Below are 21,794 nucleotides of genomic sequence, written 5' to 3'. Positions count from 1 at the left end.
AGTGGGGTACTGAAGGGGTCCGTGCTAGGACCCCAACTGTTCACAGTACATATTACTGTGGCAGCACGGTAGCCTTGTGGATAGCACAATTGCTTCACAGCTCCAGGGTCCCAGGTTCGATTCCGGCTTGGGTCACTGTCTGTGCGGAGTCTGCACATCCTCCCCGTGTGTGCGTGGGTTTACTCCGGGTGCTCCGGTTTCCTCCCACAGTCCAAAGATGTGCGGGTTAGGTGGATTGGCCATGATAAATTGCCCTTAGTGTCCAAAATTGCCCTTAGTGTTGGGTGGGGTTGCTGGGTTATGGGGATAGGGTGGAGGTGTTGACCTTGGGTAGGGTGCTCTTTCCAAGAACCGGTGCAGACTCGATGGGCCGAATGGCCTCCTTCTGCACTGTAAATTCTATGATATTCTATGATAATGATATTAATAATTTGGACGAAGGAACTAAATGCATGATCTCCAAATTTGCAGATGATACAAAGTTGGGGGGGGGGGGGGGGGGGGAAGGAGAGAAGAGGGAGAAGAGGAGTGAACTGTGAGGAGGATGCAGAGATGCTTCCGTGGGATTTGGACAGGCTGAGTGAGCAGGCAAATGCAGTATAATGTGTATAAATGTGAGGTTATCACTTCGGTAACAAAAATAAGGCGGCAGATTATTTGCATGGATGTAAATTGAGACAGGTACATACTCAACGAGACATTGGTGTCCTCGTGCATCAGTCGGTGAAAGTAAGCGCGCAGGTACAGCAGGCAGTAAAGGCGGCAAATGGTATATTGGCAAGAGGATTTGAGTCTAGGAGTAGAGATGTTTAACTGCAATTGTATAGGGCATTGGTGAAGCCACACCTGGTGTAGTGTGTGCAGTTTTGGTGTCCTTATCTGAGGAAGGAAGCTCTTGCTATGGAGGGAGTTTTGCGAAGGTTTACCAGGCTGATTCCTGGGATAGGAGGACTGTCATATGAGGAGGGACTAAATTGGTTAAGATTATATTCATTGGAGTTTAGAAGCGCGAGAGGGGAATCTCATAGAAACGTACAAAATTCTAACAGAGTTAGACAGGGTAGATTCAGAAAGAATTTTCCCGATGGTGGGCGAGTCCAGAACCAGGGATCATAGCAAGGCTCGAAGTGCCGAATGACCACCTCCTGCTTCTATTTTCTATGTTTCTACTCTTCGCGGCGGTACTGTTCCCTCCAGCATGCCTTATCCAATATAGTCTCATTGCTGAGCTGTACTGTCTGATTTTATTTCCCTTCTAATACCATTCACAATTTATTATTTCTACACTTTGCATCGAGTTACTGAACCCAGGCCATTGATTTGGATTATCTATTCCTGCCACACACTAATTCAAGGCAACAGCATACAAATTGCACTCATGCATGTTGTACATCAAACACTCATTGCTGTCAGGAAATTGCATCATATATCAAATTTAAAAACCAATTACCTGACTAGGATGATTGGTGAAAGCCAAAAATGCTTGTAAATATTTGTTGAAATTAGGAGGTTGGCCAATATCTTTATCACTACCCTGGAGAAAGAAAAATAAATTATTGGTTCAATTTTCGCACACATGTATATCATTTGTTTTTGTTTTTAGAATGCAATAAAATTCATCTCTCCTCTCATAGAGTGGCAGATATGACAACATGGTCGACTTGTAAAATTTGCTGCGTTTTCCAATACTGACCGATTGACGATAAGAAGCACAAGCACAAAAGGCAATTTGAATTATTTCACGGCCTACAACTTGCTCGGAAGCGGATTACAACATTAAGGAGGCGTGTTTTCCCCCCCAATTTTATAGACTTTATGAGCACACTTTGAAACAAACATTGAAAAAAAAAGTTATTTCCACCAATCACAGGAACAACCTCAAGATAGTCTGATCAATTTCTGAAATATTTACAAGGTACTATTTGCAATCCTGAAACTAAAATTCAAAAGTAGCTAAGTTATATATTTTTTTTGGCTATGTTACACACACTTTTTCAATTAGGTACAAAAAGATATCGTCAGGTCCACAGAATTAACACGTATTTTATTTCAATGTAAAATCACTCCACAACCATGAGTTCAGAACATCTGAATGTGATGTTGCCTCAATTCTTATCTTTCTAAAAACACATCTCTTGACAGTAACTACATAAATGCATTGTATTGTAAACAAATATGTGACTTGATGTTACCATTAAAACAGACAGAAAGGGTTTGTGCTCAACATACCCACAATGCAGTCAGTTGTCCACCTAGGGCTGTAAGTACTTGACAAAGCCTCTTTAGAAACATGTAGTGTTGTTCCACAAGCCCTGCTCCATGGGCTGTCCTATAATAAGAAACATGGAATTTTGCATCTTTCCTGAGGTGTAACAATTAAGCAGAGCAGTTCCTACACAATTACATAGAATAGAACACCACAGCACAGGAGGCGGGCATGAAGCCTATCAGGCCTGTGCTGGATCTGAAGTCTATCAGGCCTATGCTGAAACTTGTAAAGCACTGTACAATTTAACCCCTCACCACATTTTTTCCCCTATCATTACAAGGTAGTTGGCATCAAGTACATATTGAATTATCTTTTATACCTTTAGAATCGGATTCTAAAATCTGTCAGCTGGTTCCAGAATTCAACAGCCCACTGGAGATAAAAGTTTATAATTTCCCCTCACATTCTTCTGCCTATCATTTCAAATCCAGGCCTCTGGTTATCAACCCATTGCTAGGTTTATCCCAACTTCCTCTTTTGTTTCCCTTTACATTTCTAGGCTCCGGAGAGAACAATCCCAGCTTCGCCGATCTCCCCACTTAACTCAAATCTTTCAGCCCTGGTATTACTGCGTTAAAACTGCACTGCATCCTCTCCAGGACCTAGACAACCTGCCTGAAGTCTCATGGAACATGAGGGGACTGAATGGGCTGATCAAAAGGTCCATGGTTTGTCAATTTAAAAAGTTTGAAGGCAGATGTGGTCTTTCTGCAGGAGACTCATCGAAGAGTTCAGGACTAAATGAGCTTGAGGGAAGGTGGGTGGGACAAGTGTTCCATTCAGGCTTGGATACGAAGACGAGGGGGGCTACGGTGCTTATTAACACAAGGGTGGCTTTTTTGGCGAGTAATATAGTGGGGGATCCAGGGGGATGATATATGATACATGATGGTGAGTGGAAGATTGGAGGGTCTCCTGTGGTGCTAATGAATATGTTTGCTCCTAACTGGGATGATGTGGAATTTATGAAAGTTTTGCCGAGAGTTCCAGATTTGGATACGAATCAAGGCACATAGGGGGAAGGTAGACAGGATTGAAAAACAGAGGTTGATGAAGGTCATTTTGGCAGTGTATATCAGCAGTACACAGTCACCCAGAGGAGGAGTTGAAGGAGAGGAAGAAGCTGCACATGGAGTTTGAACATTTGTCGACTGGGAAGGCAGTGGGTCAGCTGCGCCGGAGAAGTGCTGGGGCGGTTTATGAGCATGGGGAAAAGCCCAGTAGTTTTCTTGCATGCCAGTTGAGATGGCTGGCAGCAATAAGTGATCTTGGGCAGATAAAGGACTCTGGGGGCCAGGGTTTCGCTGATTCAGGGAAGGTGAATGGGGTGTTTGAGGCGTGCTATTGGGGGCTGTACAGGTCGGGGGTGGGATTTGGGGGGGTGAAGACCAGACAGGGTTTGTGAAGGGGCGACAGTTATCTTCTAATATTAGGAGGCTGTTAAATGTAGTGATGATGCCCCTAATGGATCAGAAAAATGAGGCGATAATATCCATGCACGCTGAGAAGACATTTGATCGGATTTAGTGGGAATACCTTAGAGATGCTGGGGCAGATTAGTTTTGGACCGGGGTTTATTGGTTGGATTAGGGCCCCAGAGCGAGTGTTCGCACTAATGTAACAAGTTTGGGGTATTTTTGTTTGCACCGGGGAACAAGGCAAGGATGTCCACTTTCCCCGTTGCTTTTTGCATTGGTGATGGGGCTTAGGGAACCAACGGAGTGGAAGGGAATAGAGAGAGAGAGAGAGAGAGAGAGAAGGGGGAGGGGGGGGGGGGGGGGGGGGGAGAAGAGGAGAGAGAGAGAGAGAAGAAGAAGGAGAGAGAGAGACGAGGAGGAGAGAAGAGAAGTGTGAAGCATCGAGTGTCCGATCTGGCTGCATCACAGCCTGGTATGGCAACTGCTTGGCCCAAGACCAGAAGAAACTTCAGAGCTGCGTATCACCAGTTCATCACACAAACCCGCCTCCCATCATTTACTTTGTCTGTACCTCCCGCTGCCTTGGGAAAGCGGGTAGCATAATCAAAGACCCCTCCCACCCGGCTCACTCACTCTTCCAACTTCTTCCATCGGGCAGGAGATACAAAAGTCTGAGAACACATACTAATAGATTCAAAAACAGCTTATTCCCTGCTGTTACCAGACTCCTAGATGACCCTCTTATGAACTGATGAACATATGGACTGATTTGATCTCTTCACACATCTTCTCTACTGAGTAGTACTACACAGTATGCTTCACCCGATGCCTGTGTCTATGTATTTATATTGTGTATTTTATGTTTGGCCTATTATGTATTTTCATGTACGGAATGATCTGTTTGAGCTGCACGCAGAACAATACTTTTCACTGTGCCTCTGTACACGTGACAAACCAATCCAATCCAAAAATATGCGGACGACTTGCTGTTATGTGTAATGGACTCAATTTCAAGTAGGAGTAGGATTATACAGATACTGACTAAATTTGGCTCGTTTCGGGGTACAGGTTAAATGTGGGGAAAGTAAGGTGTTCGTTCCAGTTAAGTTTCCAGGTGAAAGGAAGGGGCTGGAGAAGTTGCAGTTTCGGCTGGTCAGGTCGAACTTTCGATACCTGGGAATACGGGTGGTGCATAAATTGAATATGGCTAATTTGGTAGAGGGAGTGAAGGAGGATTTAAAGAGGTGGGATGTTTTCCCTCTATCGCTGGCAGGGTGGGTCCAAACAGTGAAAATGACGATCATCCCCATATTTTAACTTTATTTTTCAGAATCTCATGATTTTCCTGCCCAAATCTTTTTGCAGGGTGAATAGGATTTCAGCCTTCATATGGGCAGGTAAGATGTCTTGGATTCGGAGTATTTTTGCAGAGGGACAGGCGGTCGGGAGGTTGGTGTTGCCGAATTTGATGAATTATTATTGGGCAGCAAATGTGTAGAAGGTTTGGAATTGGGTTGTGAATGAAGGGTCCTTTTGGGGGTGGATGGAGAAGGCTTCATGGATGGGGTCAAGTGAGGACACTGGTGATAGCTCCACTTCCATTATCACCGGCTAAATACTCTACGAGCCCAGTGGTGGTTGATTCGGTAAGGGTTTAGGCAACATTTTAAGGTGGAAGGCATGTCACTGTGGGTGCCGTTTTGTGAAAATCAGATTTATTCCAGTAGGGTTGAATTCAACGTACTGGGTTGCAAATGGGGGAAGATAGAGAGGTTTAGGGACTTGTTCATGGAAGGTAGATTTGCAGAGTTGCGGGAGCTGGTAGAGCAGTTTCAATTGCCAAGGAGGAACTGGTTCCAGTACCTGCAGATTAGGAGTGAGGAAGGAGTTGGCAACATTTCTGCGGTTACTGCACCCTGCACGCACGCACACATTTTGGGCCTCCCTAAAATTGGTGGGGGTTTGGGCGTTCTTTTTAGGGACGGTGCCAGAGATCTTGGGAGGTGAGGTAGCCTCATACCCGTGGTTGCCAATTTTTGGGGTAACGGAAGATGCAGCAGTTCAGGAGGAGAGAGAGAGGCTGACGTGTTGGCCCTTTGCCTCTCCAATAGTCCGGAGGAGCATCTCGTTAGGGTGACAGGCTCCGAAACCGCCAAGGGCAGCAGGGTGGAATTCTTACATCGGGAGAAGATAAAGTTTACTATGGGGGGTCGGAGCAAAAGTTCTACTCGAGGTGGAGGCTGCTCATCTCCTTCTTTAAGCATTGGTAGATGTCAGCTCGGGGGTGGGGGTGGTTTGTTTTGTATTATAGTTATCAAGTGGGGCAGTATGATGGAGGGGATGTCCATAGTGAGAAATGTACAAGGATGGATGTGCTGTGTTCTGTAAAATGAAATGAAAATGTCCTGAATAAAAATATTTTGAAAAAAAAAAAGAGGGGGTCATGAATGACAGGAGTTGACTATGTCAAGTTAAGTAACTAAACTTATGAAACTAACATCCCCATATGGAAAACAAACACTTACTGTGCAGCTGACAAAATGCAGTGCATGGCTGCATCACTAAAGAGGACCAGGAGAGGCTTGCGATCCTCCAGTTTACCCTAACAAATTAAGATAACAGAGGTGATTCAGTCGAAGTTTACTAGAATTTTGTGATCATTCCAGGCCTCTAATTTTGATACAAAGTAAAGTGATAAAAAACTGTTATACAATCAACCATTTAACTTACATTATCAATTTCATGCAGGCTTCTTTGTGAAAATTACAAAGGACAATTCAAGAGGCTTCAAAGAAAATTCAACCTCTGAAATCAACTAAAACAACCATTTTAATCTTTGGATCTCGCTCACGGGTCAGAATTTTACATTTTCTCAGTCGGCATACTTGTCGGTAGGGGCTTGCTGTGAAATTCTTTGATGGCTTTTCCATTCAGTTCTTTTTTCACCCTGACCTCTTCGCAATTTTACAGTGGGACAGGCAAGGCCTAAGCCAATACCCAAATTGAGGCCCTCAAGCAGCAATTAATGACCACTTCAGGGTCATCGCCCACCCAAACTCTGGAAGGGAGAGTTCTGAGGGAAGGAGGAAACTCAAGTGACCCTACTCGGGTCTCGTACAGTAAAGTCAGCCAGCCGCCTCCTTTCAACATTGCCGCCACTCCCACCCCTGTCCTGGACTCACAGGGACTGCTTACAGTTCCAGTCCTGTCCACTGCTCCTGCTGGTACCACTAAGACTAAACAGCTACTGGTCAATCAGCTTAGCCAGCAGCTCGAATGGGACTTTCTCCCGAACGATGGGCAGAAGACACGCTTCCAGTCAGCAAACCCTCGTTAGAGCGTTAAATTGATCATTCTTGGATGGAGGAGGGGAAAGGGGGGGTGATAACTACAGTACAAAAGAGCCACTAAAATACTGAAACTACAAGATTGATTTACATATGAAAAATAATTTAACTCTCAAAGCTCCTGCTGACCCACGTTGTGCCTCATTTTAGATCTTGATTGCACATTAAATTTGATCAATAAATTTGATCAGTCTATTCATGTTAAATCATTTTACGAGATGCCAATACAACTATGAAAACATCCTGTGCAATTTTATTATTTCATTTGAATTGCTTCAAACTTTTGCCAAAAGAAAAAGCCTTAAAATCATTAGTATTGGAATATATTTATTGTTTAAACTAGGTCCCCAAGTTTCCAACCTAAAACTGAGCAACTTTTGAAAAATTAACCATTTATCTTTTGGTACAAAGTTTTACCTTTCGGCTGATGGCAATGAGTAGACATTCTGCTGCCTCAAGCTGCAATTCGGGTTCAGTTAGTAACATGCACAACACCTCAAGTAGCTTGCAGCTATCAGCTGTAATATGGTGCAACGCAACCCAATCCACATATCCAGCTAGGGTATTGAGAGTTGCTACTGCAACACGACAGTGTGCCTTAGCCTAAAAGGAAATAATTTCAGAAAATCAGCTGCGAAGTGTTCATATATTAAAACACATTTATTCAGCATGTGAAATACAGAGACATTTAAATGCTGCATACAATGTATTGTTACAGGATTATTTACACTCTTTATTACATTTTAAAGTGAACAAGTAGTAACGAGATGTCTAGCAATGCTCCTTTTAACCAACAGAGAAAAATAGCATAAAGTTGCATACAGCAACCCTCCAACCCATCAACATTCTCTGCACAACATTTCACTTGGAGAATTAATTGCATTCAACTATTTGGTAAAATTTGCAGGACTTTAAAGTTACTCTTTTTAAATAGAAGAAATAATATAAATGCAAACCCACTTGATTTTTTTGAGTACTATCTGCGCACCAATAGAAGAATATAACTGCAAACCCACCTTATTTTCTTGAGTACTATCTGCTTTCTGCAAGAAATTAAAAGGGAGATTTTAGACAACATATATTTTGCAAAACATCAACAAGAGAACATAAGTAGGCCGTTTGGCCCCAAGCCTTCCCCGCCATTCAATAATGGATATGTAAAATTCTGCACTGGCCGATATGATTGTGGCCTTAACCCCATTTTCCCACCTGCCCCCAATGACCCTTGATTCACCTTCAGATCAAAACTCAAGCAGTAGCTGCTAAACTAGGAGAAAATGATCAAGGCCACAGATTGGCCGCTCTCATGGACAAGTGGACAGAACCAGTTATCTTTAAAATGTTGATATCGCACAATCCTATGCAAGAAAAAATGAACAGGTTCCATGGTGAACTAGATCTCTACAAACGAATAATCACTCAAAAGAATTACTGACGGATAACTACTATTTTATAAATTCAGTACACAGTGTACCAAATCGGAGACATTCGTAGTGTACACAACATATATTTACTTCAGTTCTCATGCCCCAAAGGCACCGACTCCTATCACCAGAAAACTCCACACTTGTTCACCTAGTCCTTCCATGGAAATACTGGTGGTCAAAAGGCTGTCCAGCAAAGGTGCACCACAGGTAACCCAAACCTGTACTTCGTTGAAGGCATGTATTTTGCAGCGGAATTCATAGGGATCAACAGCAGCAGGCACAGCTGTCTGGTATTCCTTCCCTATCCCAACAGGCAGAGATGCACTGCTGCCTTAGGTTCACATCAGTTATCTCAGGCAAGACCAGAAAATGAACCTGGGACATTTCTGGTTTGTCAGCTAGAGCTCTATACCATGCTGTTGGTTTTGGACTTTACCAGAAGGCGGTTTTTGAAATTCAACAGTTAATGGAATTCTTCCAGAATTGGTAGTAACCAGATATACAGTAATTACCAGCTGTTTGTAGCTCTGAGTGTGCTCCTGCAAGATGTCCAAGAGGAAACTAAAAAGCTGCATCATATTTTGAGTCAGTGCATGCTGGATGTCCTTACGACGCTGTGCAGGTATGGTCTGGAAAGTCACCACATCTTCCACCAGGCGCAGAAGGATTAACATCACCAGCTCAGTTTGAGTCTCCTAAGATAAACAAAAAGTTAGATCACGTATAGGTTATAAAATATTATGAAGGGTGGCACGGTGGCACAGTGGCTAGCACTGCTGCCTCACAACGCCGAGGACCCGGATTCATCCCGGGTCACTGTCCATGTGGAGTTTGCACACACTCCCAGTGTCTGCATGGGTCTCACCCAACACCCAAAGATGTGCAGGTTAAGTGGATTGGCCACGCTAAATAATCCCTTAATTGGGAAAAAAACGAAATAAATAGTCAGCAAACCTTGACAGGCTATTAAGATAGTCAGAGGCTATTCACCCTGGGTAGAGGGGTCAATTATTCGGGAGCATAGGTTTAAGGTGCGAGAGGCAAGGTTTAGAGTAGATGTACGAGGCAAGTTTTTTTTTTTTTTTTATAAACAGAGGGTGTGGGTGTCTGGAACTCGCTACCAGAGGAGGTGATGGAAGCAAGGCCGATAGTGACATTTAAGGGGCATCTTGACAAATACATGAATAGGATGGGAATAGAGGGATACGGACACAGGAAGAGTAGAAGATTGTAGTTTAATCGGGCAGCATGGTCGGCACGGGCTTGGAGGCCGAAAGGCCTGTTCCTGTGCTGTACTTTTCCACATCCCCCCCATTACAACACCCCCATATCACAGAGCCACTATCCCTCCCCCCCCAAAAAAATTAGAAACCCAAAAATAGATGTCTGGATTGTCTATTTTAATTTCCCTTAGAATCTCTACAGTGCAGAAGGAGGCCATTCGGCTCATCATGTCTGTATAGATCCTCTGAAAGTGTACCTGACCTAAGCGCTATCCCCGTAACCCTAACCTGCATATGTTTGGGCACTAAGGGGTAATTTCTTTGCATGGCTAATCCACCAGACCCGCACATCTTTGGATTGTGGAAAGGAACTGGAGCACCCAGAGGAAACCCAAGTCGACATGGGGAGAAAGTGCAAATTCCACACAAGTCATCCAAGGCCAGAATTGAACTTGGGGCCATGGTGCTGTGAGGCAGCTGTGCTAACCACTGCGCTGCCTTCACCTTCACGGTTGAATGCATCTCAAGCAGCTGTATTGAACCTGACCGCAATGTTGGTAAACATCTAGGAGTTAAGTGCTTTCACTTCCTCTTTTTCTCAGCAGGAAGAACTTGCTTTTGGTGTGGTCCATTGATAGATGTTTACAAACATTGTGGTTAGGTTCACAGCAGGATACTTGAGATTCATTAAAGCGTGAAAGGAAGTGAAAACAAACAATCCAGACATTGGGGGGGGGGGGGGGGGAAGAGAGAGAAAAGAAGAGAGAGAATTGCGTTGCAGGGAGCCCAATAGCAGAATTCACGATGGAATCCCATGCGGTCCCCGCCATGCAGAAATTTGCAAGGCTAGGGAGAGTTAATCGCCTGTGGGCGTCGCTCCTAGCACCAGCGCGAACCACAACAGATTCAGCTCGGGCGGGGGAACATAGAATCCAAACCAAGAATCCAGCCCCAAATGTATGCTGATTCACAAATTTGCATACTAAGGCATAATACCAGAAACATTTAAATCTATTTCCGTCACTTGTTTAATGACGGGAACAACATATGAAGGGCTGCAATCCATTTTGCTTCTTAGTTATTTGCCAGCTCCCTATGGAATATAGCATGTAAAATGCCACTTAATAAATTTATTCTTTTACGGTTCCAACTGTTTTGCTGCAGAATGAAGTGCTTGGCAAAACAAAAATCAGGTTGGATCTCTTTTCTATTGGGATGAGCCAAGTTCAAGGTGACCTAATAGATGTCTTTATGATTATGAAAGGTTTTGGTAAGATTAACACATGGGCATTTCCATTTGAGAGAGAGAAAGAGGGGGAAAAAGCCCATTGATCTAAAATAGTCACCGAAAACAAAATCAAAAGGGAATTCATACATAAACTTTCATGGATCATGCAATTTACAGTGCAGGAGGCCATTCGGCCCATTGGGACTGGACCAGCCCTTGGACAGAGCAGCATACTTAAGCCCACACCTCCACCCTATCCCCGTAACCCAACCAAATGTTTTGGACATTATTGGGCAATTTAGCATGGCCAATCCACCTAACCTGCACATCTTTGGACTGTGGGAGGAAACCGGAGGAAACCCACACAGACACGGGGGGAAAGTGCGAACTCCACACAGTCACCCGAGGCCAAAATTGAACCCGGGACCCTTGAGCTGTCACCTCAAAAACTTTACTCAAAAAGTAGTGAGAATATGTCTCTGCCACAGGGAGTGTTTGACGTGAATATGGTTGCACTTACGGAGAGGTGGGAAGCACAGGAGGAATAGGGGAATACAACATTATGCTCATCAAGTTAGGTGAAGAATGGAAGAGAGTCTCAAGTGGAACATAATGCTAGCATGGGCTCACTGGCCTGTTTCTGTGCTGTACGTTCCATGTTACAGTATATAGAGAAAAAAACAGAAACAGAAGAGAAGTAAAAGTTGGGTGTGCATGGAAGCATTATCAGCACAGGACTTGCATGATGTTGCTAACAAATACATGTTTTGAAGATTTATACTTACCCCCATGGCAGTTAGTTTATCCATTTCATTTAGCATATCTGGCCACTGCTGTGGCCACTCCCGCTTGATCATTTCTACCACAATGCGGGAAAGTGCATCTTTAATATAAGCCTCTTCCACCATGATATTATGAGTACCCTGAGGACACAGAAGAAATGTTTAACAATTCCTTTCAAACCTGTATAGATTTTAGAAAACACAAACTGTAGTCATCTGTTAAATACGAAAACACCGAACAGGTGTGTCAAGGGAATGCTTAATATTTTGCACAAAATCCAAAAATCTAGTGCTCCCTTGTTCATGAAAACAGATATTACAGCTTCTCCCTACTAAAGTACATGTACTGAATGAAATGTCAATCACTGGAAAACCAGATAAATCATCTTCAAATCCACATCGCCAGTTTGATTGTGGAAATAGACTTGGAAACTAATCATTTATGTCTGAGACTAATCATTCATGTCACCCATTCATACACACCGCTAGTCGCAGAATCCAATGAAATCACAGGAGCTTACCAATAGAAACTAAACAAAAACATCAGCTTCAAATGGAACAATAATGTTCTCCATTAAAATGATCAGTCCTCAAGATCAAGGCTTTTTTGGAACAGTCATTGCCCTGGCTCCAGACATGGAAACTCTTGTCAAAGCAAAGAATTTCCAGGCAGCCTTGTATCTTTCATCTATTAGGAGCATAGAATCTACGTGGAATGCCACTTATAGGTCCCCGGAAATAAAGGCGCCATCATTCCTTTATACAACAATGAATTAGCTCCCAAATGTTCACCATTGGCTGCAGAATCTTGTAGAAAAAGTAATCCAGAAAAAGTGAATAGTCACTCTAGGCTGAACACAGTCATCACTTTCAATAACTGTATTGAAGATACATCTTTGGTGCCAAGCATTCTGCTGAGCAGATATTAAAATAAACAACCACAGAAGTTGGAATCTGGAATAAGTAAAGAACATGACATGACAGGTGGAGAAACAGCACAAGAAATCACTTTCATAAAAACCTTCATCCCAGACTTGCTGGCACCAGGCGTGTATTCGTAAAATTTTGTTTAACAGCACTCTGAAGTGCCTTGGGTCATATTACTACCTTGGAAGTGCTATGTAAATGCAGGTTTGTTATTGTTACAGTAAAGGGCAGAGAAAAGCAGAACACTACCTCCTCCAATAAAATATTATTCTTAAAGAAATAGGACGACTGAAATTAAGGGGACTTCTGGATTTGCTGGCCTGCACCCTAAATTTCAAGACGGTAACTAGGTTTAATACATTACTCATCGGTTTTGATCTTTCAGAGGTCTAGATTCTCAGGCAGTTCCCAGGGATTAGAAGGTAGCAATTGTAACCATGCTCTACAAGGGAGGGTGTAGCCACCTAAAATGGCTGATTCCCGATTAATTTGGCCAAAACCCGATGTAAAATGGCTAACCAAAAAGGCTGATGAGAAAAGCAGCCAACAGGGCACAAACGGACAGCTGCAGACAGAATAGCGTATTCGGCTCTGGGGAAGTCGGCCCAGATCGATACCTGCGACCATTAGCAGCACATCAACACAGGCATCTGCAGTTTAATCGGCTATCCCGGGAACAATTGCAACATATTAGCAATTGAATGCCGATCCAGACCTCTCAGCGCCAGCAGTGGCCGAGACAAAGAAAGGTGAACGACCACCCCCCGATCAAGGAATCGCCCCATTATTGGAGCAAGTCCAATCACTTGGGACCAGGGTCAAGGTCCGCCCCGAGAGGCGGGAAGCCCCTGGGACCTATAAAGATCAGGGCCAGGTTCAGATCGACCCCTCTCTCCCTTCTTCTCCGGCTTGCAACCTTCGCAAGAACCATCGACCAGCAACCGTAAGTTTGACTCCAGCGATCCCTACCCGATAGACTCCTAGCCATCAACCTGTGTCAGCCTTTGAATCCCACAGGCCAGACCCAATTCGATAAACCATTCGTTTCCCTGACCTGGTGGGCCATTCCTAAAAGTTAAGTATTGCCAGTAGTGGTAGGTAGTGATATAGAAAGAGGGATTATTGTGTAAGTATTTATTGCTGTACAATATAAATGACCGTTGATTTTTATCTTACTAAGCGGTGTGTTGTCTTATTAATCATAACTAGAGCTTGAACCACGTGGCGGTATCAGAAAGATACCTGGCGACTCGTGAGCAAAGGTGACATAATTGGAGCTAATAAAACTAAGGCTAATAAGAGCAACAAGGGAGAAAGAAAACAGGGAACTATAGACCTGTTGGAAAATGCTGGAATCTATTATTACAGATATGGCAACAAAATTGTTTGGCAAACGTGTTGAGAATGTTTGTGAAGTTATGGGTGCGATCCTACGGCCACGCTGCACTGGAAAAGCAGCTGGCCGCGGCGCAGTGTGGCCATTGAAAGCCGGGAGACTCCGCTCCCAGGATCTATCCAGCTCGCAACGCCTCGCGAGATCCAATGCAATCTGACAAGATGTTGCAGTGTGAATCCCGATCTCTCGCTACAATGGGGAGTTCCAGTGAGCGGAGCGTCCCACGGTAAAAAATGGTTCTACATGCGGCCTCGGGCGCGCGTTTCCCATTCAGGCCCCTTATTCCATGCATTGCGAGTGTTGGGAAACACGTGGCTACACGCGCTCGCTAGGTGACTTTGCTTTCTTTTAGAAGAATCGCGTCCTAGAAGTAACAAAGTTAAAGGGGAACCATAATAATAATCTTTATTGTCACAAGTAGGCTTACACTGCAATGTGAAAATCCCTTGTCGCCACATTCCGGCGCCTGTTCGGGTACACGGAAGGAAAATTCAGAATGTCTAAATTACCTAACAGCATGTCTTTTGGAACTTGTGGGAGGAAACCGGTGGACCCGGAGGAAACCCACGCAGCCAGAGGGAGAACGTCCACACAGACAGTGACCCAAGCCGGGAATCGAACCTGGGACCGTGGAGCTGTGAAGCAACAATGCTAACCACTGTGCTACAAATGCTGCCCAACAGAATCATTTGAAGTTTTAGTTGGGAAGAAGAATCAGAATATCTCATCTGTTTTTGAAGTAGTGGCAAGCGAGAGTTATCAAAGATAGTGTTTCTGAAAAGACTTCCAGATCTACTGTGACCAGACCGCTTACAGATCAATAGCGTTGAGATCTTTTTGTAAGTTATCCTTTTAAAAGTTTCCCTGACACTGATCTCTCCAGACACCTTGGGCTGGATGCTCCTTTTCTGCATCCGAGTGCCGGCTCGATCGGAGATTTTAAGTGAAAAACAATCAGTGCCAACTACTCACCGATTCTGGTACCGGTGAGGGGCTAGCACCGGTGCCAACCGAAACACCCGCCGCCCGCGACGAAAACGGCCGCACATGCGCACGGCTGACGACCTGCACCGGTCGCGCCGCAGGTGGCGCCGACCATGCGCAGACCCAACCCACTATCTTTGACCCCACAGTCCACCCCTGGCCATTCCCCACTAGTTCCTCCCAGCCCTCACAAAAGCTCCCCTGGCCAGCGGCACGGATCCCGGCCGAGTGTGTCGATGCTGGACACAGTCCACAGCCGGCACATCAGGTTCGCGTTTTGTGGGACCACGCGTGGTCCGCGCCATCGGGAACACGGCCCATCGGGGGCGGAGCATCAACGGTGGGCTGGCCGATTAGGCACCAACGGCATTGCGACTGCGTCTGCCACGCGTCACGATGACGCCGGTTTGGAGGGGGCAGAAAAATCGCAAACCGGCGTCGGCCCCCATTCCGGGACTTTTATAAAAGGGTAAATCGGTACACTTCCAGACTACAAATTGTATGTTAAATGGTAATGCAATTTGTTTAAAAAGTAGTTTTGTTTCATAATAAATCAATTATTCAGCACTTGTTGAAAGTCTAGATAAAGCCATTTATGTTGGGTATAGACGTTGCGACGGTAAACAATTGACCATTCTGCTAAGTGCATTTATACTATAGTTCTGACCTGTGGAGTAACAGGGCTAGAATTAACTGTGCACTCCTCCCACCTTGGTCGCAACACTGGGTTGCCTTAATTGAGAATCTTCATCTCTTGGAACTGTTCATGCCAGCAGCAGTTACAAGTAGCAGAACACCAGAGAACAGGTGACAGGGGAAAAGAAGAGCGGGTTCACTAGCAGTTCCTGCCTTATATGTAATGAGGATCACAGCCGGTATACACAGTGAAAAACCCCTCGATCCAGGCTAGAGCCATGCAAACATTCAAACCCAGAGATATCAGTTCCTGTCACCCCATATCCACCCGTGCCACCAGTGTTTCAAACAATCAGCGGACTTGGTTGAAGGGTGTCCATAATTAGCAATTTACAAAGACCACGGTTTCAAGGTGCAATTTGCATATATTACAATAAGAGTTATTTGGGTCTGCCAGTAAATGTCCATTTACTAGAGCACAGCCATTTGTACAAATTGCACTATAAATGTCATGTGGTGTGATTTCTGGATTAAAAGCTAACAAGACAACTTACACGCGAAAGGAGAGTCATCACGCTATTCTTCAGCTGGACCTTATCACGGTGCACCATACCATTCCAGCGAAACCTTTAAAAAGCCAAGAATCAGCTTTACTACATAATTTTGTAAATACCATGGAACCTTACTGTTTTTGAAGTATATTTTGCAAAGATAAAACATTTCAGTATTTTGCTGCACAAAAATTAGAACACTCAATCATTACTATTTGCAAAGAATTGCAAAACACACCAGTGAGGATGAAAAAAAAAAGAAAACTCATTAACAACTGTACACAGGAAACAAAAGCCTCTGTTTAGCCTAAACTCTACAACACGGGAGGCGGGGGAGGGGTGGAGACGATGACTGGGGGTGAGGACATTCAATCAAAATCAGAAAGAAACCGGTCAATTTCTGAATTACTATCATGCTGGAAAGTAAAGGCCCAAGTTTTGCAGATGTAATGGAAGAGGAAATGGTTCGCCACCATTACTTCACTGAAAGAGCGAGTAACTTTGGAAGTGTGTAGACATCCAGATTGACATGGAAACTCAGTACTTGCAGTCAGTGATTCTATATTCTTACAAGGAGTGCATAGTTGTGCACCTCCCCCCCCCAAAGTTAGGTGGGGTTACTGGGTTATGGGGATACGTTGGGAACGTTGGCCTAGGTAGGATGCTCTTTCAGAGGGTCAGTGCAGACTCAATGGGCCGAATGACCTCCTTCTAAGAAATCAGTGAATTAAGGAGACTTGACCTTTAACACCATTAGTCTCACTGCAAAAATCCTCTTGGAAAAAAAAAGATGCATCTTAATTAATTAGGTATTATTTGGTTTAATAATGGCAAACTTCATAATTACTCTGAATCAACCTCATTAGGAGCTGGTTTAGCACAGGGCTAAATAGCTGGCTTTTAAAGCAGACCATGGCAGGCCAGCAGCACGGGTTCAATTCCCGTACCAGCCTCCCCGAACAGATGCCGGAATGTGGCAACTAGGGGCTTTTCACAGTAAACTTCATTTGAAGCCTAGTTGTGACAATAAGCGAATTTCATTTCATTGACCCTGAAACAGTAGTTTTATTGTGCAATGTTAAAATGCTCCATTCGTTTTTTTAATGTTTGTGTATATCAGTATTCAGTTTCTATTTAAATCCAATCAATAATTCATTTCACAAATTGTGATTCTGTACTCATCTAATTAGGGGTCCCCGATTTGGTTTGTTCCACCATTGGTGGCCACGCCTTCAGCTGCCTCATCCTAAACTCTGAAGTTTTGTTCCGAAGCCTTGCTGTCACTTTCCTCCTTTAAGGCACTCTTAAAGCTACCTTTTTGACCTAGCTAAGCCTTTGATCATCTGACGTATCATCTCATGTGGCTCAGTGTCATTTTGTTTCATAATTTTCCAGTGAAGCGCTTTGGGCCTTTTTTTTGTGTTTTTAGTGGTTTTCACAATTTTTTTGTGACACATCCCCATTCGTACTTTTATATTTACAAGCTTTGGCATTGTGCATATTGTTGAGCCTAAGAGAAATTAATATTCACAAGTATGTAATAGACCACGCAAAGGAGAAAAGTCACACAAACAGAAAGAGAGAAAGAAAAACCAGCATAGTCAAAGAAGGCTCATTATAAATATTTACATGGCCCCCCTCCCTAGCAAGTGACTTGGCCTCTGGGGGTACGCCGTCATTTTCCTATAGAGGGAGTTATTGATCTGTATGCATCTTAATTCGTTCCCTCTGGGAAGTTGGAACCTCTCCGTGAGTTCCTTCAGAGTCACTAGTCTGTTGTCTGTGGACACATGTCTGGGGCCCTTTCTTACACTGAAGGGACTATCAAATAGGGTATCGTCACCATTGGCTGCTTACCTTCTTTGGCTTGGCACTAGATTTAAACTGCCTCAGGAAAGGGAATGTCTGCACCAGAGATTGCCAGATCCTTATAGGTAGCTTTCTTACAAGCACTATTGCTCTGCCACTTACTGCAAAATTTAACCCACTGCCATCACTAGGATGGCACTGAAGGTTGGGCATAGCAGAAAACTCAGTGAAATAAATGCACAATATACAAATAAAAAGTCAGAATTCACAAATGTTAGGATTTATAGCTGCACCGTGCCCCCTTAGTTGTATTTTATTTTGTAAATAACATTATGGGTTTTTTAAAGCATTGTTTTATTACAACAGTTAGGACAGATAAAATTTCACTCACTTGATAGAATGTTCCAGTATCTGAAGTCCAAAATGGCGGACAATCCCTGTATTATTTTTCTCAGCCAGGCGTAACCCACACTGCACTGTGTGTGGACACTTTTCCTTAAACTCTTCACAAAACTGTTGAAGAAATATGGTCACTCAGTTAACTTACAGAATGCCATCATTGTGAAAATTTGCTCAAGGATATTTCCCAGCGATAAAAACCATAAAAATAAAAATTCAAAGAACCCGTTAGCTTTCTCAGCAACTGTGATGTGTCCACGGCATATTGCAATCCGAAATCAAAAGCATCCATGTAGTAAAACGAATACTGGAAAGCACTGCGCCAAATCAAACTTTACATACTTGCTCAATGTTGACACAAATTAGCACCAACGAAAACCACCTATGACCAACTTGCAATCCCATACAGTTGTGTAGCTATTGGAGCCACAAGTGAAAACTTGGTTTGGAACTTTGCTCATTTTAATCATGATGGAACCACTGAGTATTAGAACCAGAGTGTTATCAGAGATTAATAAAGGTTGGAATGTATGAAAACCGTAGTGCAAATTAAAATCCTACAAGGGAAAAACAAATCTGAATGTCTGTAGTATTCGGAATAAGGTCAATGAGCTGACAGCACAAATACAAACAAATGGGTATGATTTGGTGGGGATTACTGAAACATGGTTGCAGGAGGTTTGAGACTAGGAATTGAATGTCCAAGGGTACTCAGTACTCCGAAAAGGTAGACTGGTGAGAATAGAAAGTAGAGTTGCTTTACTGGTTAAAGATGACATCAAGGCTGCATTAAGAAATTATACTGGCAGGGGCGGCACCGGTGGTGCAATGGTTAGCACTGCTGCCTACGGTGCTGAGGGCCCGGGTTCGATCCTAGCCCTGGGTCACTGTCCATGTGAAGATTGCACATTCTCCCAGTGTCTGCTAGGGTTTCACCACACTAAATTGGAAAATATTATTGGGTACTCTAAAATTTAAAAACAAAATGATATTGGCACGAAGGGCCAAAATGTTGAATCGATCCGGGTGGAAATAAAAAAAATCAAGGGAAAAAACTCCTTGGTAGGAATAATTTACAGGTCCCCACGCAATACTTCCAAAGTGGGGCATAGTATTAGTCATAATGAGGTCTTGTGAGAAGGTCACAACGGTAATCATGGGTGATTTCAAGATGCATATTGATTGGATAAACCAAATTTGCATGGGTAGCCTAAGGGGGTTTTCATAGTGAGTATGAAGCATTGTTTCTTTGAGCAATATGTTACGGAGCCAAACAGGCAGCTGCATATTTTTTTATTTATTGTGAAACAAAGGAGGATTGATAGATAGTCTTGACATTAAGAATCCTCTTGACATTAAGATTCCTCTTGGAAGGAGTGATCACATCATGCTAAATTTTCTAATTCAGACAGAGTGAGGGAAGACAGAGTGCCATAGTAGAGTTTCAGCGTTGGGCACAGGTAATTATACAGGCCTGTGGAAAGAGTTGCCCAATTGATTGGGCACAAATAATTGATGGTAGGACAGTTAAAGGAACAATGGCGGATGTTAAAGGAGATATTAAACACTTCTCAATTAACGTATATTCCTGAGGGGAAGAGGAATTGCAAAAGGGAGAAGAACCTTACATAGCTAAGAGGACACAAAGGCAAAAACTAGGGCATACCATACTGCAAAAGCTCGTGGTAAGCTGAGGATTGTGAAAATTTTATGGTCCAGCAAAAGGCTATTAAAAATAAAATCAAAAGAACGAAGATGAATTACGAAAGGAAACTAGCAGAAAACAACACCAATACCAAAAGCTTCTATAAGTATTTAATGAGGAAGAGAATAGCTGAAGTGTGACCCCTTAAGACGTCGATACTGGTGAGGGAATAATGGGGAACACAGAGATGGCAGAGGCACTGAACCAATATTTTGCCTCCATCTTCACAGTAGAGGATAATTTAAAAAATTCAAAAACTACAGTTAGTGCAGAGAAACTTGGTGCAATAACCATCACTAGGGAGACGGTATTGAATAAACTAATGGGGTTAAAGGCAGATAAATCTCTGGGACCTGATGGCCTACATCCTAGGGTATTAAAGGAGGTGGCAGCAGAGGTAGTGGTGAAGATATTTCAAAATTCCCTGGATTCTGGAATTGTCCAGGTGGATTGTAAGCATGCTAATGTGAAGCCCCTATTCAAAAAGAGAAAGAGGCAAAAAGTAGCAAACTATAGACCAGTTAGCTTGACCTCTGTGGTGAGGAATCTGCTGGTATCAATCATTAAGGAAGAGGTGACTGAACATCTGGCAAGACAAAGCTCAATCCACCATCGTCAGCATCATTTTATAAGTCAAACTTGCTTGCGTTCATTGAGGACGTAACCAGCAAGGTGGATAATGGGGAATGTGGTATATCTCTACTTTCAGAAGATGTATGACAAGGTGCCGCAGAAAAGATTGATCCATAAGGTGAGATCGCAGGAGATGGGGGTAGAGAACTAGATTGGGTTGAGGATTGGCTGACAGAAAGGTGGGGGTCAGGATAAATAGGTCCTTCTCTGGTTGACCAACTGTAACTAGCGGGGTGCCGCAGGGGTCAGTCCTTGGACCCACTGTTTCCAATCTAAATAAATGATTTGCAAGCAGGGACAGATTGTAACAGCAAAATTTGCGGATGATCCTAAAATAGGTAGATAAGCAGGCTATGAAGATAAAGAGTTTGTAGACGGATATAGATAGAACATACAGTGCAGAAGGAGGCAATTTGGCCCATCAAGTCTGCACCGACCCACTTAAGCCCTCACTTCCACCCTATCCCCTAACCCAATAACCCCTCCTAACCTTTTTGGACACGAAGGGCAATTGAGCATGACCAATCCACCTAACCTGCACGTCTTTGGACTGTGGGAGGAAACCAGAGCACCCGGAGGAAACCCACTCAGACACGGGAGAACGTGCAGACTCGGCACAGAAAGTGACCCAGTGGGGAATCGAACCTGGGACCCTGGCGCTGTGAAGTCACAGTGCTATCCACTTGTGCTACCGTGCTGCCCCTACGGCTAAGAGAACTGGCCAAAATTTAGCAGATGCAGTTTAAATGTGGATCAGTGCAAGGTTATCCATTTTGGCCGAAAACATAGAAAGGCAAATTACAATCTAAATGGAAAGCAGATTCAAAATGCTTTTGGACAGAGGGATCTGATTTAGGGCTGAGAGGCAGAGATAGATAGATTCTTGATCAGGAAGGGAATCATGGGTTACGAGGAAAGGGCAGAAAAGTGGACATGAGGAATATCAGATCAGCCATGATCCTATTGAATGGTAGAGCAGTTTCAAGGGGCTGAACAGCCTACTCTCTTGTTCCTATTTCTTATGGTCTTATATAAACCGAGAAAGGACCCATTTCCCCAA

The 21,794-nt window shown here is 43.7% G+C and overlaps 1 protein-coding gene across 4 annotated transcripts in view; it reads right to left on the bottom strand.

The window, feature by feature from the left end:
* xpo5 (exportin 5) overlaps window positions 1-21,794 on the bottom strand; it is a 214,098-nt gene that overhangs the window by 136,011 nt on the left and 56,293 nt on the right. For all 4 annotated transcript variants that reach the window (XM_072511332.1, XM_072511324.1, XM_072511353.1 and 1 more), the window contains exons 2-10: window positions 18,389-18,510; window positions 16,192-16,264; window positions 11,698-11,835; window positions 8,974-9,156; window positions 8,051-8,077; window positions 7,452-7,637; window positions 6,213-6,289; window positions 2,230-2,329; window positions 1,451-1,534 (exon numbers count right to left, since the gene is read on the bottom strand). In XM_072511332.1, coding sequence (XP_072367433.1) covers window positions 1,451-1,534; window positions 2,230-2,329; window positions 6,213-6,289; window positions 7,452-7,637; window positions 8,051-8,077; window positions 8,974-9,156; window positions 11,698-11,835; window positions 16,192-16,264; window positions 18,389-18,510 — 990 coding nt within the window. The remainder of the gene's footprint in view (window positions 1-1,450; window positions 1,535-2,229; window positions 2,330-6,212; window positions 6,290-7,451; window positions 7,638-8,050; window positions 8,078-8,973; window positions 9,157-11,697; window positions 11,836-16,191; window positions 16,265-18,388; window positions 18,511-21,794) is intronic.

This window comes from Scyliorhinus torazame, chromosome 1 (genome assembly GCF_047496885.1).
Source record: "Scyliorhinus torazame isolate Kashiwa2021f chromosome 1, sScyTor2.1, whole genome shotgun sequence".
Taxonomy (NCBI): Eukaryota; Metazoa; Chordata; class Chondrichthyes; order Carcharhiniformes; family Scyliorhinidae; genus Scyliorhinus; species Scyliorhinus torazame.
Note: the sequence above shows the minus strand (reverse complement) of the source record. Positions and strands in the feature narration are given on the sequence as shown.